Below are 15353 nucleotides of genomic sequence, written 5' to 3' on the forward strand. Positions count from 1 at the left end.
GGTAACCCCGGCTTCTCTTCAAATAGCAGGTATTGTCGACATTTTACAGGTCTGAAAATTTCTTCACTCTCAAGCATCCATACATATTGCTTTAAGTTTTTCCCTCGATAAACCTGCTGACTTAATCATCGGAGTGGTCACGCCGGACACCCTCCCGGCGCCCATTCACGAGTTCCTTTTATTGTTTGCAGGTCACGAGCGAAGCCATCTACCTTGTTCAGTTTCCCAAACACTATAAATTCTTGATTTGACCCGGTGAAGCACCCGACCCTGCTCATTCATTTTATCCGGATCACATCATTGGCGCCGTCTGTGGGAAACTTGAGACTAGGGCGTTGATATGGCTCACACGAGGAAAACTAACCAGAATACTTCCCGGGTCCAGGGAGTTGACGCGAATCATTCGATACCAGAGGACGCTCCCCCCGATCTTATCACTATGACTCCAGCGGAGTTTGATAGGCGCATTAATGAAGCCGTAGAAAGAGCTATGGCTAGGCGGGAAGCCTCCCACCATGATGTACCACCCGAGAAGGAACCAGAAAAAGAGCAGGAACAGCAGCAGGAATTGAGGGAAGAGGAGAAGAGGGGAGAAGTGGAGGAATCTTCTGCTGGCTCTAAGTCACCAACGATGGTCGAAGAGATGCTGGAGTTAAAACAAAAAATGAAAGTTTTGGAAGGACAGCTGGAAAATCGCGGAACTTCTCGAGCGTCTATCAAAGGACGACCATTTGCTGAGGCTATCATCCGGGAACCTCTTCCTGGAAACTTTAAATCTGCTAAGGTAAAGGCGTATGATGGAAATGAGGACCCGGAAGAGCACTTGGCTAGGTTCGAAAATATGGCTATGCTGCACTGTTACACCGATAGGATCAAGTGTAAAGTATTCTTGACCACGCTGGTGGACTCAGCTCAGAGATGGTTCGATGGATTGGCTCCATTGAGTATTAAATCATTCGAGGATTTCCAGAAAGCCTTCTTACACCATTTCAGCAGCAGTAAGAAGTATAAGAAAACTGCTTTCAGTTTGTTCGAAGTGAGACAGGGGCCGGAGGAAAGTTTGAGGATGTATATCAAGAGGTTCAACAAAGTAGCCTTGGATGTACCAACTTGTGCTACAGAAACAAAAACCACTGCCTTCACTCAAGGCCTAAAGGAGAGTGAGTTTTTCAAGTCATTAACGAAAAAAGTGCCTGAAGATTTTGAGGACTTGCTGTCTCGGGCAGAGAAATATATCAATATGGAAGAAGCCCAGAGACAGAAGAGGGAAGCCATCAGGAAGGAAAGAGGGGACCGGGCACCTAGGCCCGAGGAGAGGGGACCGCGGCGGGGTAATCCAGGACACTTTTCCCCGCATGTGCCTTTGAAAATTATCCGTGAAAGAGAAGTGCAGGAATGCAGTAGGGATCCAATTCCTAGTCATCAGCTGTCCCAACCCGGGAAAAGTGGATTTTGCACCAGGCATGGTATGTGTCAGCATAGCACCGAGAATTGTAAAGCTTTGAAAAGAGGTTACGTCCCACCCACCAATCAGGGGCATGACCAGTATACCAAGAGGTCGAGAGGTCCACCTTGGACCCCCCGGCCACCAGTATCTCATGCTCGAGTAGACTCAAGAAATAACCCGAGAAACCATATGGGTGGGAGGAGGGAGCCAGAATCTGAAAAGAGGAGCCCTTCATCCCCCGTTGCTGGATTGATTAAGATGATATCGGGAGGATCCACCGATGGAGATTCAAACCGGGCCAGGAAATCAAGAAGTAGGCGGGAGTGTCTGGAGGTGGAAGGATCCAGGAGGAACGAGGCTGTGATCAGCTTTGGCCCGGAGGACCTAAGGGGAATAAACATGCCCCACAATGACGCTTTGGTTATCCAAGCCAGGGTGGCCAACTACGACATTCTGAGAGTCTTTGTGGACTCCGGCAGTTCGGTCAATGTAATTTTCAAAGAGGCCTTAGTGCAGATGGATTTGCAAGGGTTTAAGTTGGAAGCTGTGGAGACTGCCCTTTTCGGTTTTGCTGGACATGCAGTTTATCCGGAGGGAGAGATTGTTCTGCCACTCACTCTGGGCTCCCGGGACATCAAGAAGACGGTCATGACCACCTTCACAGTGGTGGACTCCCCATCGTCTTACAATATCATTCTGGGGAGACCGGCCATGAATGAGTTGAAAGCAGTAGCATCTACTTATCATCAGAAAATCAAATTTCCAGTGGGAAGCCAGGTGGGAGAAGTTCGTGGAGATCAACCCTCTTCCCGAAAATGTTATGTGGAGGGTATCCGGGCAGATCAGGGCAAGTCGAAAAAGGAGGGGAAGAAGCCCAGGGTGGAGGAGGTTTGGAAGGATGGAGTGGAGAAAGGAGAGGTCCATTTTGTAGCAGAGGAAGAGCAGGAAGCTGTGGAGATAGGACCAGGCCGACAGATCCGGGTGGCCCGAGACCTTGATATATCCACCCGGGTCAGTTTACTTAACTGTTTAAAGACTAATATTCATGTGTTTGCCTGGTCCCAGCAGGAACTAACAGGGATTTCACCCCTGGTATCTGAGCATCAATTAAACATTCTCCCGGGAGCTCGCCCGATCAAACAGAAGAAGAGACACTTTGGTCCCGAGAAAGACAAAGTTATTGATGAACAAGTGAAAGAGTTGCTGCAAGCCGGCCACATCCGGGAGGTGCAATTTCCTACCTGGCTCTCAAATGTGGTGCTGGTACCCAAAGCTGCCGGGAAATGGAGGATGTGTGTTGATTTTCGGGACCTCAATAAAGCTTGTCCCAAGGATCATTACCCATTGCCCCGGATTGACCAGTTGGTGGATTCCACCTCAGGCTTCGAGCTGCTCAGTTTCATGGATGCTTATCAGGGATATCATCAAATTCCCTTAGCAAAACATGATCAAGACAAGGCCAGTTTCATCACCTCAGGAGGTACATTTTGTTATGTTGTGATGCCTTTCGGGTTGAAAAATGCAGGGGCCACATATCAGCGTTTAATGGATAAAGTCTTTGAGAAGCAGCTGGGGAGGAATCTGGAGGTATATGCGGATGATATTCTGGGAAAGTCAAAAGAGGTGATGAATTTTATTGCTGATTTGGAAGAAACCTTTACCACTCTGACATCTTATGGAATCAAACTCAATCCTGCTAAATGTATTTTTGGAGTCAAGAGTGGTAAGTTCTTGGGTTTTATAGTGACAGAGCGGGGGATTGAGGTCAACCAAGAAAAAGTGAAGTCTGTTTTATGTATGCCTTCTCCCCGATCTGTCAAAGAAGTGCAGAAGCTGACCGGGAGAATTGCCTCCCTATCTCGGTTTATATCTCGGTCAGCCCACAAAAGTTATCCCTTCTTTCAGGTTCTCAGAAAAGCCCAAAAGTTCGGATGGGATGACAAGTGCGAGCAGGCTTTCCAAGATCTTAAAAAGCATCTAGCCGAGCTTCCAGTTCTGGTAAAGCCTGAGCCCGGGGATAAATTGTTTGTATATTTATCCACTACTGAATATGCTGTCAGCTCTGTCTTAATAAAGGAAGAGGGCTCGGATCAAAAGCCTGTATATTACGTCAGTCACGCCCTAAGAGGTCCCGAGTTGCGGTATAGTGAAGTGGAGAAGATGGCCCTGGCTTTAGTTGTGACTGCCCGGAAATTGCGGCCTTATTTTCTATCACATCCTATTATCGTTCTTACTAACAGCCCGCTTGGAAGGATTATGACTCATTCTGAAGTATCCGGGCGGATGGTCAAATGGAATGTGGAATTGGGGGAATACGATATTGAGTATAAACCCCGGCTGGCCATAAAAGCGCAAGCTTTATCCGATTTCTTATCTGAGATGATTCAACCTGCCGAGGAAGAGAGATGGAGGGTGTTTGTAGATGGGGCTTCTTGTTTGCTTGGATGTGGAGTCGGAGTCGTGATAATCTCCCCATCGGGAGAGAAGATTAAACTGGCAGTCAAGATTGGTTCCCGGGTAACAAATAATGAAGCAGAATATGAGGCTGTTCTAGCCGGCATCCGAGCTGCTCGAGAAATCGGAGCGGCTAGGATTATATTGTATTCCGATTCACAATTGATTACTCAGCAGATCAAGGGCGTGTATGAGGTCAAGGACGACAAAATGCTCAAATATTTGCATCTCATCAAGGCCCAGACAGTCATATTTGCGGATTGGAGCATCGAACAGATACCCCGAGAAGAAAATGGAGAGGCTGATGCCTTAGCAAAAATGGCTGCTTCTTTGTCTGAAGACAACACCCGGGAGGTTTTATTTGTTTCCCGAGCAGTTTTAACTATTGAAGAAGAAGAAATATTGACAGCGCCCGAGGATTCTTGGATGACCCCTCTGATCAAGTTCATCCGGGACAATGAATTGCCCGAGGAAAGAGCTCGAGCCCAGAGAATAAAAAGACAAGCCCCCAGGTTTGTTCTCTTAAATAATCTCTTATACAGGAGATCATTCCAGGGACCATTGTTGAAGTGCTTGAGCGGGAAGGAAGAGATTTATGTTCTTCAAGAGATTCATGAAGGATGCTGTGGTGAGCATTTGGGGGAACATCTTTAGCTCGAAAGGCGATGCTAGCCGGGTTCTGGTGGCCGACTCTTCACCATGATTCGGCTCGAGTGGTCCGGACTTGCGAAAGCTGTCAACATCATTCCAACTTTCAACACAGCCCAGCCACTCCTATGAAGCCTATTTGGGCATCTTGTCCTTTTGATCAGTGGGGTATGGATATAGTCGGCCCATTTCCAGTTGCTCGAGCCCAGAAAAAATTCTTGTTGGTGGCTGTGGATTATTTCTCCAAATGGGTGGAAGCCGAAGCCCTGGCTAAGATCACCGAGCAAGAGGTTTTAAAATTTTTATGGAAGAATATAGTATGTCGCTTCGGCATACCCCGGCGATTGATCTCGGATAATGGGAGACAGTTTCAAGGAAAAGAAATAACATCTTGGTGCCAGGAAATGAAGATCACCCAGTCCTTCACTTCTGTTGCATACCCTCAGGCCAATGGGCAGACAGAAGTTGTAAACAGAATCATTGTACAGGCTTTAAAGACCAGACTGCAAGGCAAAGGGAAGGATTGGGTAGAAGAATTACCTAGTGTACTATGGGCATACAGGACTACTCCTCGGGCACCTACTCAAGAAACTCCGTTCAGCCTAGTGTATGGATCGGAGGCCATCCTTCCTGTTGAGATCGGTCAAACATCTGCCCGGGTAGAATCTTACCCAAGCAACAATGAGGATAGCCGTGCAATGGAGCTGGACCTATTAGAGGAAAAGAGGGACCAAGCCATGATCCGGATGGAGGCATATCGAAACCGGGTCATGAAATCCTACAACAAAAAGGTCCGGGTTCGAGACTTACAGATAGGGGACTTGGTAATGAAGAAGGTTAATCCAGCTGGGGATGTAGGCAAGCTCGAGGCTCGATGGGAGGGGCCTTACAAAGTCATCAGAAGAGTCAGTTCAGGATCTTTTTACCTAGAAGATGCTCAGGGTAAACTTCTTAAGAGACCTTGGAATGTACTTCATTTGAAAAAATATTATGCTTAGCCAATGTGCAGATGTAATTTTCACTTGGAAGAAATAATAAAGGATCGTCTTTCTCATACTTTTGTCTACTATAAGTGATATTACGTAAAACTGAAGATACATAAGCCCAGGGTACTACCCCCTGGCTCGGGGCTCCGTACCTCGACCATTCCAAAGTCCCGGGACCTGTTCCCCGGCCTAAGGTTCCGCACCTTAGTTTTACATAAGCCCAGGGTACTACTCCCTGGCTCGGGGCTCCGTACCTCGACCATTCAAAAGTCCCGGGACCTGTTCCCCGGCCTAAGGTTCCGCACCTTAGTTTTACATAAGCCCAGGGTACAACTCCCTGGCTCGGGGCTCCGTACCTCGACCATTCCAAAGTCCCGGGACCTGTTCCCCGGTCTAAGGTTCCACACCCTAGCTCCTCACAAACCCCGGGCACTACATCCTGATAAGTGCCCGTTCGTTCCAAGCACTCACATCACAGATATCCATTTAAAGCGCGGAAGGCTAATGCCCGTTCACCTAATTTGGTATCTTAGTTAGTTCTCAACATTTGGCCAATTGTTAGATTTGTTAAAACAAGAATATCCTGGTCACATAAGGATCGAGTACTGAATCTTTAAAAATGTTGCGAAGAAGGATAAAAGGAAAGGAAATATTGCATTACTACGAAGCCCGAAAGCGGGGAGTGAGCTTGAAAATAAAAAGATTACAAGCCTATTCTATATTAGCCGGGCTGTTTTCTGGCCTTTTCTCGTCTTCTGTTGGCTTCTCTATTTACTCCGCTTCTGCCTCTCCAGGTTTTCCTTTTTCCTCCTCCTCTACGGGCTTCTCCTGCTTTTCCTCCTCTGCAGTTTCCTCTCCGTCCTCCTCTTCGGATGTACTTTCATTGCCTCCCACCCCGGCTCCTGCAAGAGATGCAATGGCTAGCCCGAAATCCGGAAAGTTGGCTCTATCCTTGGGGACGAGCTCGGCTTCCTGGAATTGTTGAAGGCACCTTTTGAAGCCGATCTTAAAGAAAGGATAGGCTCGATCCTCAACAGCCGCCTTGAACTCTGAGGATTCCAGGAAGGAAGTCCGTAGTTGTTCTTTTTGGAGCTCAGACTCAGCTAGAGCCTGCTCTGCTCTTTCAGCCCGGGACATTTGTTCTTCTACGGTAGCCATCAGGGAGGCGTTCTCGCGATCGAGAATCAATTGATGCTTTTGAAGAGTCTCCTCCCTGATATGACTTTCGTTTAGCTCCTCCCGGGCTTTGGCCAGCTCCGCCTGTGCAAGTTCCGCAGAACCCTGAAGGGTTGCCACTGTCTCCGAATGGAATCTCTTCAAATGAGCAAGCTCCACTCGAATAAGCTCGTGCGTCTCTTGGAAGGCCTGGAGTTTGGGGGCTTGGTGGTTGGCTAAGGAGGACACCTCTTCATAAGCTGACATTAACATATGTGCACCCTGTTTTTCGAAGAGAAAGCAAGGTTGGCAGGTAAAAAAAAAAAAAAAAAAAAGAAAAAAAAAAGAGAGAGAGAGAAGAGAGGGGAAGGAAAAAGCTTACAGCCAGAAGTTTGTTTAAGCCATCCAAGCATCGGGGGGTGGGCGGCATGCTCTGCAGAAAGGCTTGATCAGTAGGAAGAAGCATTTGTTTGAGGAAGTCTGCCCCGACCCGGGAATCTCCTCTGGCGGAGAAGACAGACTCGCTGGGCTGCAAAGGAAGGTGGGGCCCCCGGAAAGATTCTTGGACAGGCTCTTGGAGAGACCCCTGGAAAGATTCTTGGACATGCCCTCGGAGAGATTCCTGGGAAGGTTCTTGGAGAGGTGCCTGGTCATCGCGCAGAGGGGGAGGCGTGTCTGACTGAATCGCTTGAAAGGAAGCCTGACCTCCCGCTTGATCATCCTCGCTAAGAGTCACCACCGGGATGGTCATGACTTTTCTTGGCCTCTGGCTAAGAGGGAGGAGGTCCTCATCGTCTTCCCTGGATTCAGGCGCCGCTCTCTTAAGTTGCACCTGGGCCGTCTCCTTCACCCGAGCCGCCGCATCCTCTGCTCTCTTTTCAGCAGCAGCCTTTCGGGCTGCCCTTTTCTTCTCCTTGGCCGCCTTCTCGGCTGCCCATCTCTTGGCAAAAGCCTCTTCCATTAAATCTGCATAAAGAGCAGAAAAGGGTAAAATCCAAATGCAAATACAAAGCTAGGGAATAATCGCACAACATGTAAAGGAAGGTTACCAGGTTGAAGGCCCGAGCCAGCAACTTCATCAATTACTTGGTCAATCGGGTCCTCAACCCGGGCACTTAAGTGATAAGCAACCAGTTGTTCTTGGGCAATGAGGACGGAGGAAGAAAACTTTCTACCCTCTACCAGGGCGAGGCTTCGGACATAAAACTCTTCAGATTTGTATGCTTGAGGAAGTTCTGGTTGAGGGGGAAGAGAAGGGAGAAACTCGGTTGAACAATCAAGGGAACCCGGGAGACGAATGAAAAAATATCTTCCTTTCCACCCCTTTTGAGAGGAAGGGATGTCATCAAGAAAGCGGGCATTAAGCCGAGCAGAGAGGGAAAAGGCATTGTCTCCTAATCTACAAATAAAGAAGTAATGCAGAACTTTGGAATTTATTACCAAATCATGCGTACGGAAGAGAACAAAAACCGAAGCCATGATTCGGAAAGAGTTGGGATGAAATTGGTTGATAGGTACACCAAAGAATTTGGCAACCTCGATGTAGAACGGAGCAATGGGAAATCGAAGACCGTTGCAGAGTTGGTCCCGAAAAAAGGTAATATAACCCGAGGGGGGTTGATCCGCCCGGTCAGAAGGTCCGGGTATAAGAATGGGATAAGAAGAGGGAATGACCCCTAGGGTTCGAAGCTCTTTCTCTGCTCCGGGTCGCAGGGAGCTTTTCAGAGAAGAGAACCATGGAATCTCGGGGGCCTCGGCTAAAGGGTGGTTGGAAGCCCGGGCTTTACCTTTACCCTTATCCCCTTTGGGGATCCGGGATGTGCCCGAAGAAGAAGGTTTAGAAGATCTCGAAGAATATTGGGGTTTTGAACTTATAGGCTTTTGGACAGTCTGGATAGAAGGGCGGCGAGAAGTAGGAGAAGGAGACGAATCAGAACGAAGAGCAGCAGATTCATACCCCGCCGAGCCTCGCGCATTGGCCCCAGAGGTAGAGGAAGTAGAGTTAGACATGATGGAAAGGAAGAACTTACAGATGCGGTGGAAGATCGTCGGAGCAAGAAAACTTTGAATACCGGAACTGCGAGAAAAGAATTTGCAAGGGCTTCGCCAAGGATGCTGATTCGAAAGTGGTTTTTGGGAATACCTAGGGTCGCTATATATAGGAGACGGGAAATGATCGGGACCGTCGATTGAGTGAACACATGTGCGGTTTCGATGCGCCTCGAAAACCGCAACGGGCAGAATGAAAGGAGAGTTACGCAGATCGAGACGTCATGATGGCTTATTTACTCGGAATGCAAACCGATTATGACAGTTGTTCAGTAGGACCCGTATCCTTTTAACCCTGCGTCGATCGCCTAGGGGTATGAAGTGTTATCACATTATTTTAAGCCCGGGAGGTTTAAGGCCCCGGCACATTATTTTAAGTCCGGGAGGTTTTAGGCCCCGGCACATTATTTTAAGCCCGGGAGGTTTAAGGCCCCGGCACATTATTTTAAGTCCGGGAGGTTTTAGGCCCCGGCACATTATTTTAAGTCCGGGAGGTTTAAGGCCCCGGCACATTATTTTAAGTCCGGGAGGTTTTAGGCCCCGACACATTATTTTAAGTCCGGGAGGTTTAAGGCCCCGGCACATTATTTTGAGGCCGGGAGGTTTCAGGCCCCGGCAAATTATTTTAAATCCGGGAAATTCAGGGCCCCGGCGTTTTATGCCAAACGGAACCCTAATACTTTATTCAGGGTAGATGAGATTTTTGTTCTGGATGATTTAGTCGCGTATTTACAAATTATATTCGGTTTATCATTGAATTAACATGCGAAGAAAAAAGTGAAATAGATGAGCAAATTTTATTCATAAAGGAATCGTTCATGCCTAGCACCAACTATCAGTACAGCTACGACATGCTGCCACTCACGGAACCAGTGGGTTAGCTCAGGAGACTGGGCGATGTTAAAAGACTCAGAGGATGAAATCTTCTCCAATTGACGCCCTTCCTTCAGCAGCATCGCATGAAGCAGAACTTCATCAGTAGCTAGTTCTGCAACTTGGTTCACTTCGAGTTCTCGTTTGTACCTCCTTGCCACGGCCCTTTGTGCCCGGGTGAAGGCCAAACCCTCCTGGAGCGAGGCATCAAGATCTTGGATCTTATGCCACCGAGACATTACCTTTGACAGGACCAATTCCTCGATGGTCCTCTTCAGACCCTCCAGGTGGGGATGCAGGATGGTGGCTGCTGGGACGTATATGCCACTGTGTGCTGTAGATTCGCTCGAGCTTGCCATGACGAAGGTGTTATCTTTTACCTCCTCATGCCTTCCTGTATTTATAGGCACGTAACATTTATTACCTGGGTAGGCGAAGAGATTGGTGCGAATATCAAGGTATTGGAATACCAGTCGTCAGAAGAGGAAAGGACACACGCGTTTGTCGAGGCGTTGGCTCTCGTTCATTCTCCGAAATACGAAGCGTCACCCGTAAGTGATTAAGGCCGACACCCCTCAACGTGACAATCAGGGCATCTCGATGAGCGGGGTAACATTTTCTCTTAGGCCCGGGAGATTTTAATCCCCGACATGTTATCTTAAGACCGGGAGATTCGAGGTCCCGGCATATTATTACAAACCCGAGAGATGCGGAGCTCGGGCACCCTTTTTGTTTTAGGTACGAAATCCTCACGTCTCCTTTCGTTACTTATTATTGGTTAATTTTGTTAGTCAAGTTATACAGCCCGGGGGACTTCCATCAGACAAAGCGGTGCAAAGATATTACACTCAGATAATAATTTTATTTAACGAAATTACTTCGGATTACATCAAAATATGCCTCCTCTACGAAGGCTTTCCACAGATGCATCCAACTTCTCACTTCTCGTGTAGCCCTTCCTTCATAGCTCTTGGTGTCAGTGATGTCGTTGAGAATGTTCCTCTCTTTTCGGAGCATCAGTTCGTACATGTGATCCTCTTCAAAAGGATCCCCCAACTCGGAAAGGTTTAGGTACTCCCGATACTTCTCCACTTTCGCCAGCAACCGGGGAGTATTGGCCTCTCCACAGTAGTAGAGAAGTTGTAACTCCTGCAGCACCTCCCAGAAGGCAAGAATTTTGTGAAAGACCTCCTCCTCTATTTCCGTTTTTTGCCTTTCCGCAGACGCATTTCTGAACTCTTCCGCCAGATCGGGGACATTAGGACCACTAGTACCTGCCATTATATATTGCTAGCAACACTTTGTGGATATGATGGCGAGTGGGTAAGGCATTATTTATAATAAGAACAAATTAATAATGACCGCTGATCTTCAGGATGCCTGAACGGTTGAGATAGGTTTTGAAAATTGTGCCGGGAGGTGAAAAGACGTGCACAGCCGTCGAGGTGTCAGACTTATCCATTTCTCGGAATGTGGAGCGATTTCAAGTAGGAATTAATTTTGGGTGCACCTCGTTGTAGCGTTCATTCGGGTCCGGGAGACAAACCATCCAGGCGTGACATCTCTTCTACGGGATATTTAAAGGCCCCGATGCTATTACACGCTGTGAATTGTTTCACACCAATCGGGACAGCGAGTGAAACTCTAGCCCGACTATTTTAGGGATGGGTGGTGATACCCCTATAAGGGCCCGGGTCTCGAATGACCCGGGAAGTTTTGTTTGACTGGTCACTCCATGCATGACCGGGTATTTACTCACTTCCCGGGTAACTAGGGGCCGGGTTTTCGTGCTAAAGATAAGGGCTCAATACTCGAGTCACTGGTTCAGAAGATCCTATAGATTATAAGGAAGAAAACGACTGGACGGGAAGTCAACCTCTTTCACCTGAGCGTATCCCCGAAAATATGGAGAAGAAAGGGACTGGACATGCAGTCAACGTCCCTTATTCTTGGAGTACCCACGAAGCTATCGGGTAGAAAGAGACCCGACAGGCCGTCAACGTCCGAAGGTACAAGTAGTAGGTGAGCACGCGCATCAAGGTAACCCCGGCTTCTCTTCAAATAGCAGGTATTGTCGACATTTTACAGGTCTGAAAATTTCTTCACTCTCAAGCATCCATACATATTGCTTTAAGTTTTTCCCTCGATAAACCTGCTGACTTAAGCATCGGAGTGGTCACGCCGGACACCCTCCCGGCGCCCATTCACGAGTTCCTTTTATTGTTTGCAGGTCACGAGCGAAGCCATCTACCTTGTTCAGTTTCCCAAACACTATAAATTCTTGATTTGACCCGGTGAAGCACCCGACCCTGCTCATTCATTTTATCCGGATCACATCATTCTCATAAATATATATGTAACGAGATTGACTGTGATATGGGATGCAATTTTGAAATCTGTAATTAACTTAATTATGTAATTAATTAAGTAAACAAAAGATTAGAAAATAATCAAAGAGTGGTGCTCTCAAAATCCCAAAATTTGCAAGAAAAAAATTCGGTTTATAATATTGACTCGATTTCTTCTTTGTGTTCCATCTCAACGCAAAATAGCTTCTAATTTCCTAGTGCAAGTTAGAAGAGGAATCAGTAAATCAGTCGTGGACCTGATTCGAAAATTAAAGAAGGAGATTTGAAGAAAGTTCGTAGAGATTTTCAATAAGAGAATCCTTTAATACCGGAGTATTTAGACACTCATATGGTTTAAATGTATATTACTAAACTCCTTATGTATGATTATATCATTTAAACCATATGAGTGTCCAAAAATTGCTTTGAATGTCAAAAATAAAAAAAATTAAACTTTCGTTGCGTTTTGGACACGAGAAAACCGACGTCCCAACAAAGCACTGGGTCGACCCACGCTTGGTCGACCGAAAAAACATTGGTCGACCTAAAAATAGGTCGACCCACGATTGGGTCGACTCAAGTTTTGGTCAACCAAAAAACATTTCTTTGGTCGACACTTTCTTCTTCAACTAGTCGATCGACGAACACGATCGACGAACAAAGCAATAAATCGAAATAAACGTTAACATTACCAGATTATTGTTAGACGAAAGATGATTTAGGTTTAAAGTCGACTGATGAGAATTGATAGATTTAATTTGTTGTAAGTAAGTGTAAATATGTAATCAAATTTAACGGTATATTTATACTTAAAACAGATGAACATTTATGTAAATTAACTTGTGGATTTTTTTTTAAAACTAAGTCACAATAGGTTTATTTCACCCTACCTTGTGAGGCACTGCCCCCATGAGGTGATCAAAGACCCAGATTTAAACACACATACACCCCATGAAGTGATCAAAGACCCAAATTTAATCACCATGTAAAATCAATGGCTGAGATCCTGTGAGGGCACTGCCCCCACAGGTAGCATCTACTCTACCGTCACAATACACTCAGATTTTCAATAGTTCGATCAACTCTTGTCTCGTTTCTGTCTCTCTCTAACCTTCTCCAATCTACAGTTCCACTATAAATAACAATTCTTATTCGTTATGGCTATTATATTATATTATATAATGTGACAAATCAAATTATTGATACATTTTCTCGCACCTATCCCTATAATTTTGATCAAATTTAATTATTTTAAAACAATCTTCATTTTTAAATATACATTGGAATTAGAAGATCAATTTTTTTTAAAAAAATGTTTGACTAACTACCCCCTACTACCCTGTAAAGCCACAAGACCCCACGAAAACACATTGATTTACAGTGAAAAATTCCTCAACTTTGTGTTTTTCCTAGGATTTAGGTGTAAACCATGCATATGTAGGTGGATATGATGTTTCCGGAAGCAATGGTGAACTGTGGAGGCGGCAAGGACTCGGATTCGGTGGTGCTGGACCGCCCCGTGAAGCTCTGGTCTTTGATCATTGACAGCGTGCGTTGCGGCGGCGGAGGATGTGGTATTCAGGGAAATAGTCGGTGGAAGAGGACGGGAGATAAGAAACAGCCCGGATCGGAGAAGTTGTCGGAGCTTTTGAAGCAGCCGGAATGGTGGGAGAATGAGGAGGTGAGGAGGAAGGAACAGGAGCTGGGAGGGCTGAAGAGAGTGGCCAAGAAATTGCAGGTGGAGTCAATGGCGGCGGTGGTGGAGGCGGCGATGGAGGTGAGACGGCTGACCAAGGACAACCCACAAGCTAGAACTACTCTGGCTCTTCTAGGCGCCATTCCGCCGCTTGTGGCGTTGCTTGACGGCGGTCAAGATCCCACTTCCAACTCTCAGATCACTGCTCTTTATGCTTTACTCAACCTCGCCATTGGCAATGATGCCAACAAATCTGCCATTGTGAAAGCCGGTGCTGTCCACAAAATGCTGAAGCTGGTTCGATCTCCCAACGGGGCTCCGAATCCGGCCATTTCGGAGGCAGTAGTAGCCAATTTTCTTGGATTGAGTGCTTTGGACTCTAATAGGCCAATCATTGGCTCTTCTGGAGCAATCCCATTTTTGGTACAAACCCTTCAAAATCTGGACGAAAATGTCGGTTCCCTTGCGAATACCGACTCGTTGCGAGCTTTGTATAATCTTTCAATCTTGCCTTTGAATATTTATACTCTGCTGGAAACTGATCTGGTGCCATATCTAGTGAACAATCTTGGAGACATGGATGTTAGTGAAATCATCCTCTCGATTCTCAGCAATATAGTGGCAGTATCCGATGGCCGGAAGCGAATCAGTACCGTGCCGGATGCGTTTCTGATTCTCGTTGATGTCCTGAATTGGACAGATTCACCAGGGTGCCAGGAAAAGGCAACCTACATTCTTATAGTAATGGCTCACAAGTCATATGGAGACAGACAGGCCATGATTGATGCCGGAATCGTTTCGTCCTTGCTCGAGTTAACTCTTTTAGGTACTCCGTTGGCGCAGAAGAGAGCTTCAAGGATGCTAGAATGCTTCAGGGGGGATAAAGGGAAGCAAGTTTCCAGTAGTGGAGGTGGAGCAGTGTCGGCTCCGCTAATTGGGACGTCGATGGAATCTGATCGTCGAGATGAGTCGCCGTTCGGAGACGAGGACGAGATGATGAGCCAAGAAAAGAAGGCGGTGAAGCAATTAGTGCAACAGAGTTTGCGCAACAACATGAAGATGATGGTGAAGAGGGCTAATTTGCCTCATGATTTTGTTCCCTCTGACCATTTCAAGTCCCTCACTTTGAGTTCCACATCAAAGAGCTTGCCATTTTGAGGGATTTTTCTTTTTGTTATTAGGTTTCTTAAGGTTGTTTTTGTTAATTCTTTAGCATTTTTGATTTTATGCAGGCAGCCATTGTATGTGCTATTTTTGGACTTGTTTATGGGATTTAGTCGCATACAAGGTTAATTGTGGATGGATTTATTTCATTTTGTTAGATATAAATTAATTGGAGAAAGGATGTAAATGGGACAGAAAATTGAAAATTCCATTATAATTTCCAGGGAGTAAGTTGAAAATCGGCAAAATTAAATTGGGTAATGGCCATATTTTGTTCAAAAACGTCTAAATTTAAGTTAGAATAACAATGGATGGAAACAGGTGGGGAGCCAAGATAAAGGCGTTCCATGTGAATGATCCATTAATCATACGTCTAGCCATTACAAAAATCAGATTATTTATTTCCATGGAGTAAAAAACCGATTACATTTGTCCAAACAAATCAAATAAAATTTAAAATAATGAGTGATATGATCCAGGTAAATCGGGTGAGCGAAAGTCGGGCCTGTGACACCCTAAAAACAAAGGTGTAT

The 15353-nt window shown here is 46.2% G+C and overlaps 2 protein-coding genes across 2 annotated transcripts; both read left to right on the top strand.

Annotated features, from left to right (window-relative positions):
• The first annotated feature begins 340 nt into the window (after positions 1–340).
• On the top strand, positions 341–4555 carry LOC140819107 (uncharacterized). Its single transcript, XM_073179117.1, has one exon. The coding sequence runs from the start codon at positions 341–343 to the stop codon at positions 4553–4555; it is 4215 nt and encodes a 1404-aa protein (XP_073035218.1).
• An 8716-nt stretch (positions 4556–13271) lies between these two features.
• LOC140819553 (U-box domain-containing protein 45-like) lies at positions 13272–14949 on the top strand. The gene has a single exon (XM_073179690.1). The coding sequence runs from the start codon at positions 13408–13410 to the stop codon at positions 14812–14814; it is 1407 nt and encodes a 468-aa protein (XP_073035791.1). The 5' UTR covers positions 13272–13407; the 3' UTR covers positions 14815–14949.
• Positions 14950–15353: the final 404 nt, after the last annotated feature.

The sequence above is a fragment of the Primulina eburnea genome, chromosome 18 (genome assembly GCF_022965805.1).
Source record: "Primulina eburnea isolate SZY01 chromosome 18, ASM2296580v1, whole genome shotgun sequence".
Taxonomy (NCBI): Eukaryota; Viridiplantae; Streptophyta; class Magnoliopsida; order Lamiales; family Gesneriaceae; genus Primulina; species Primulina eburnea.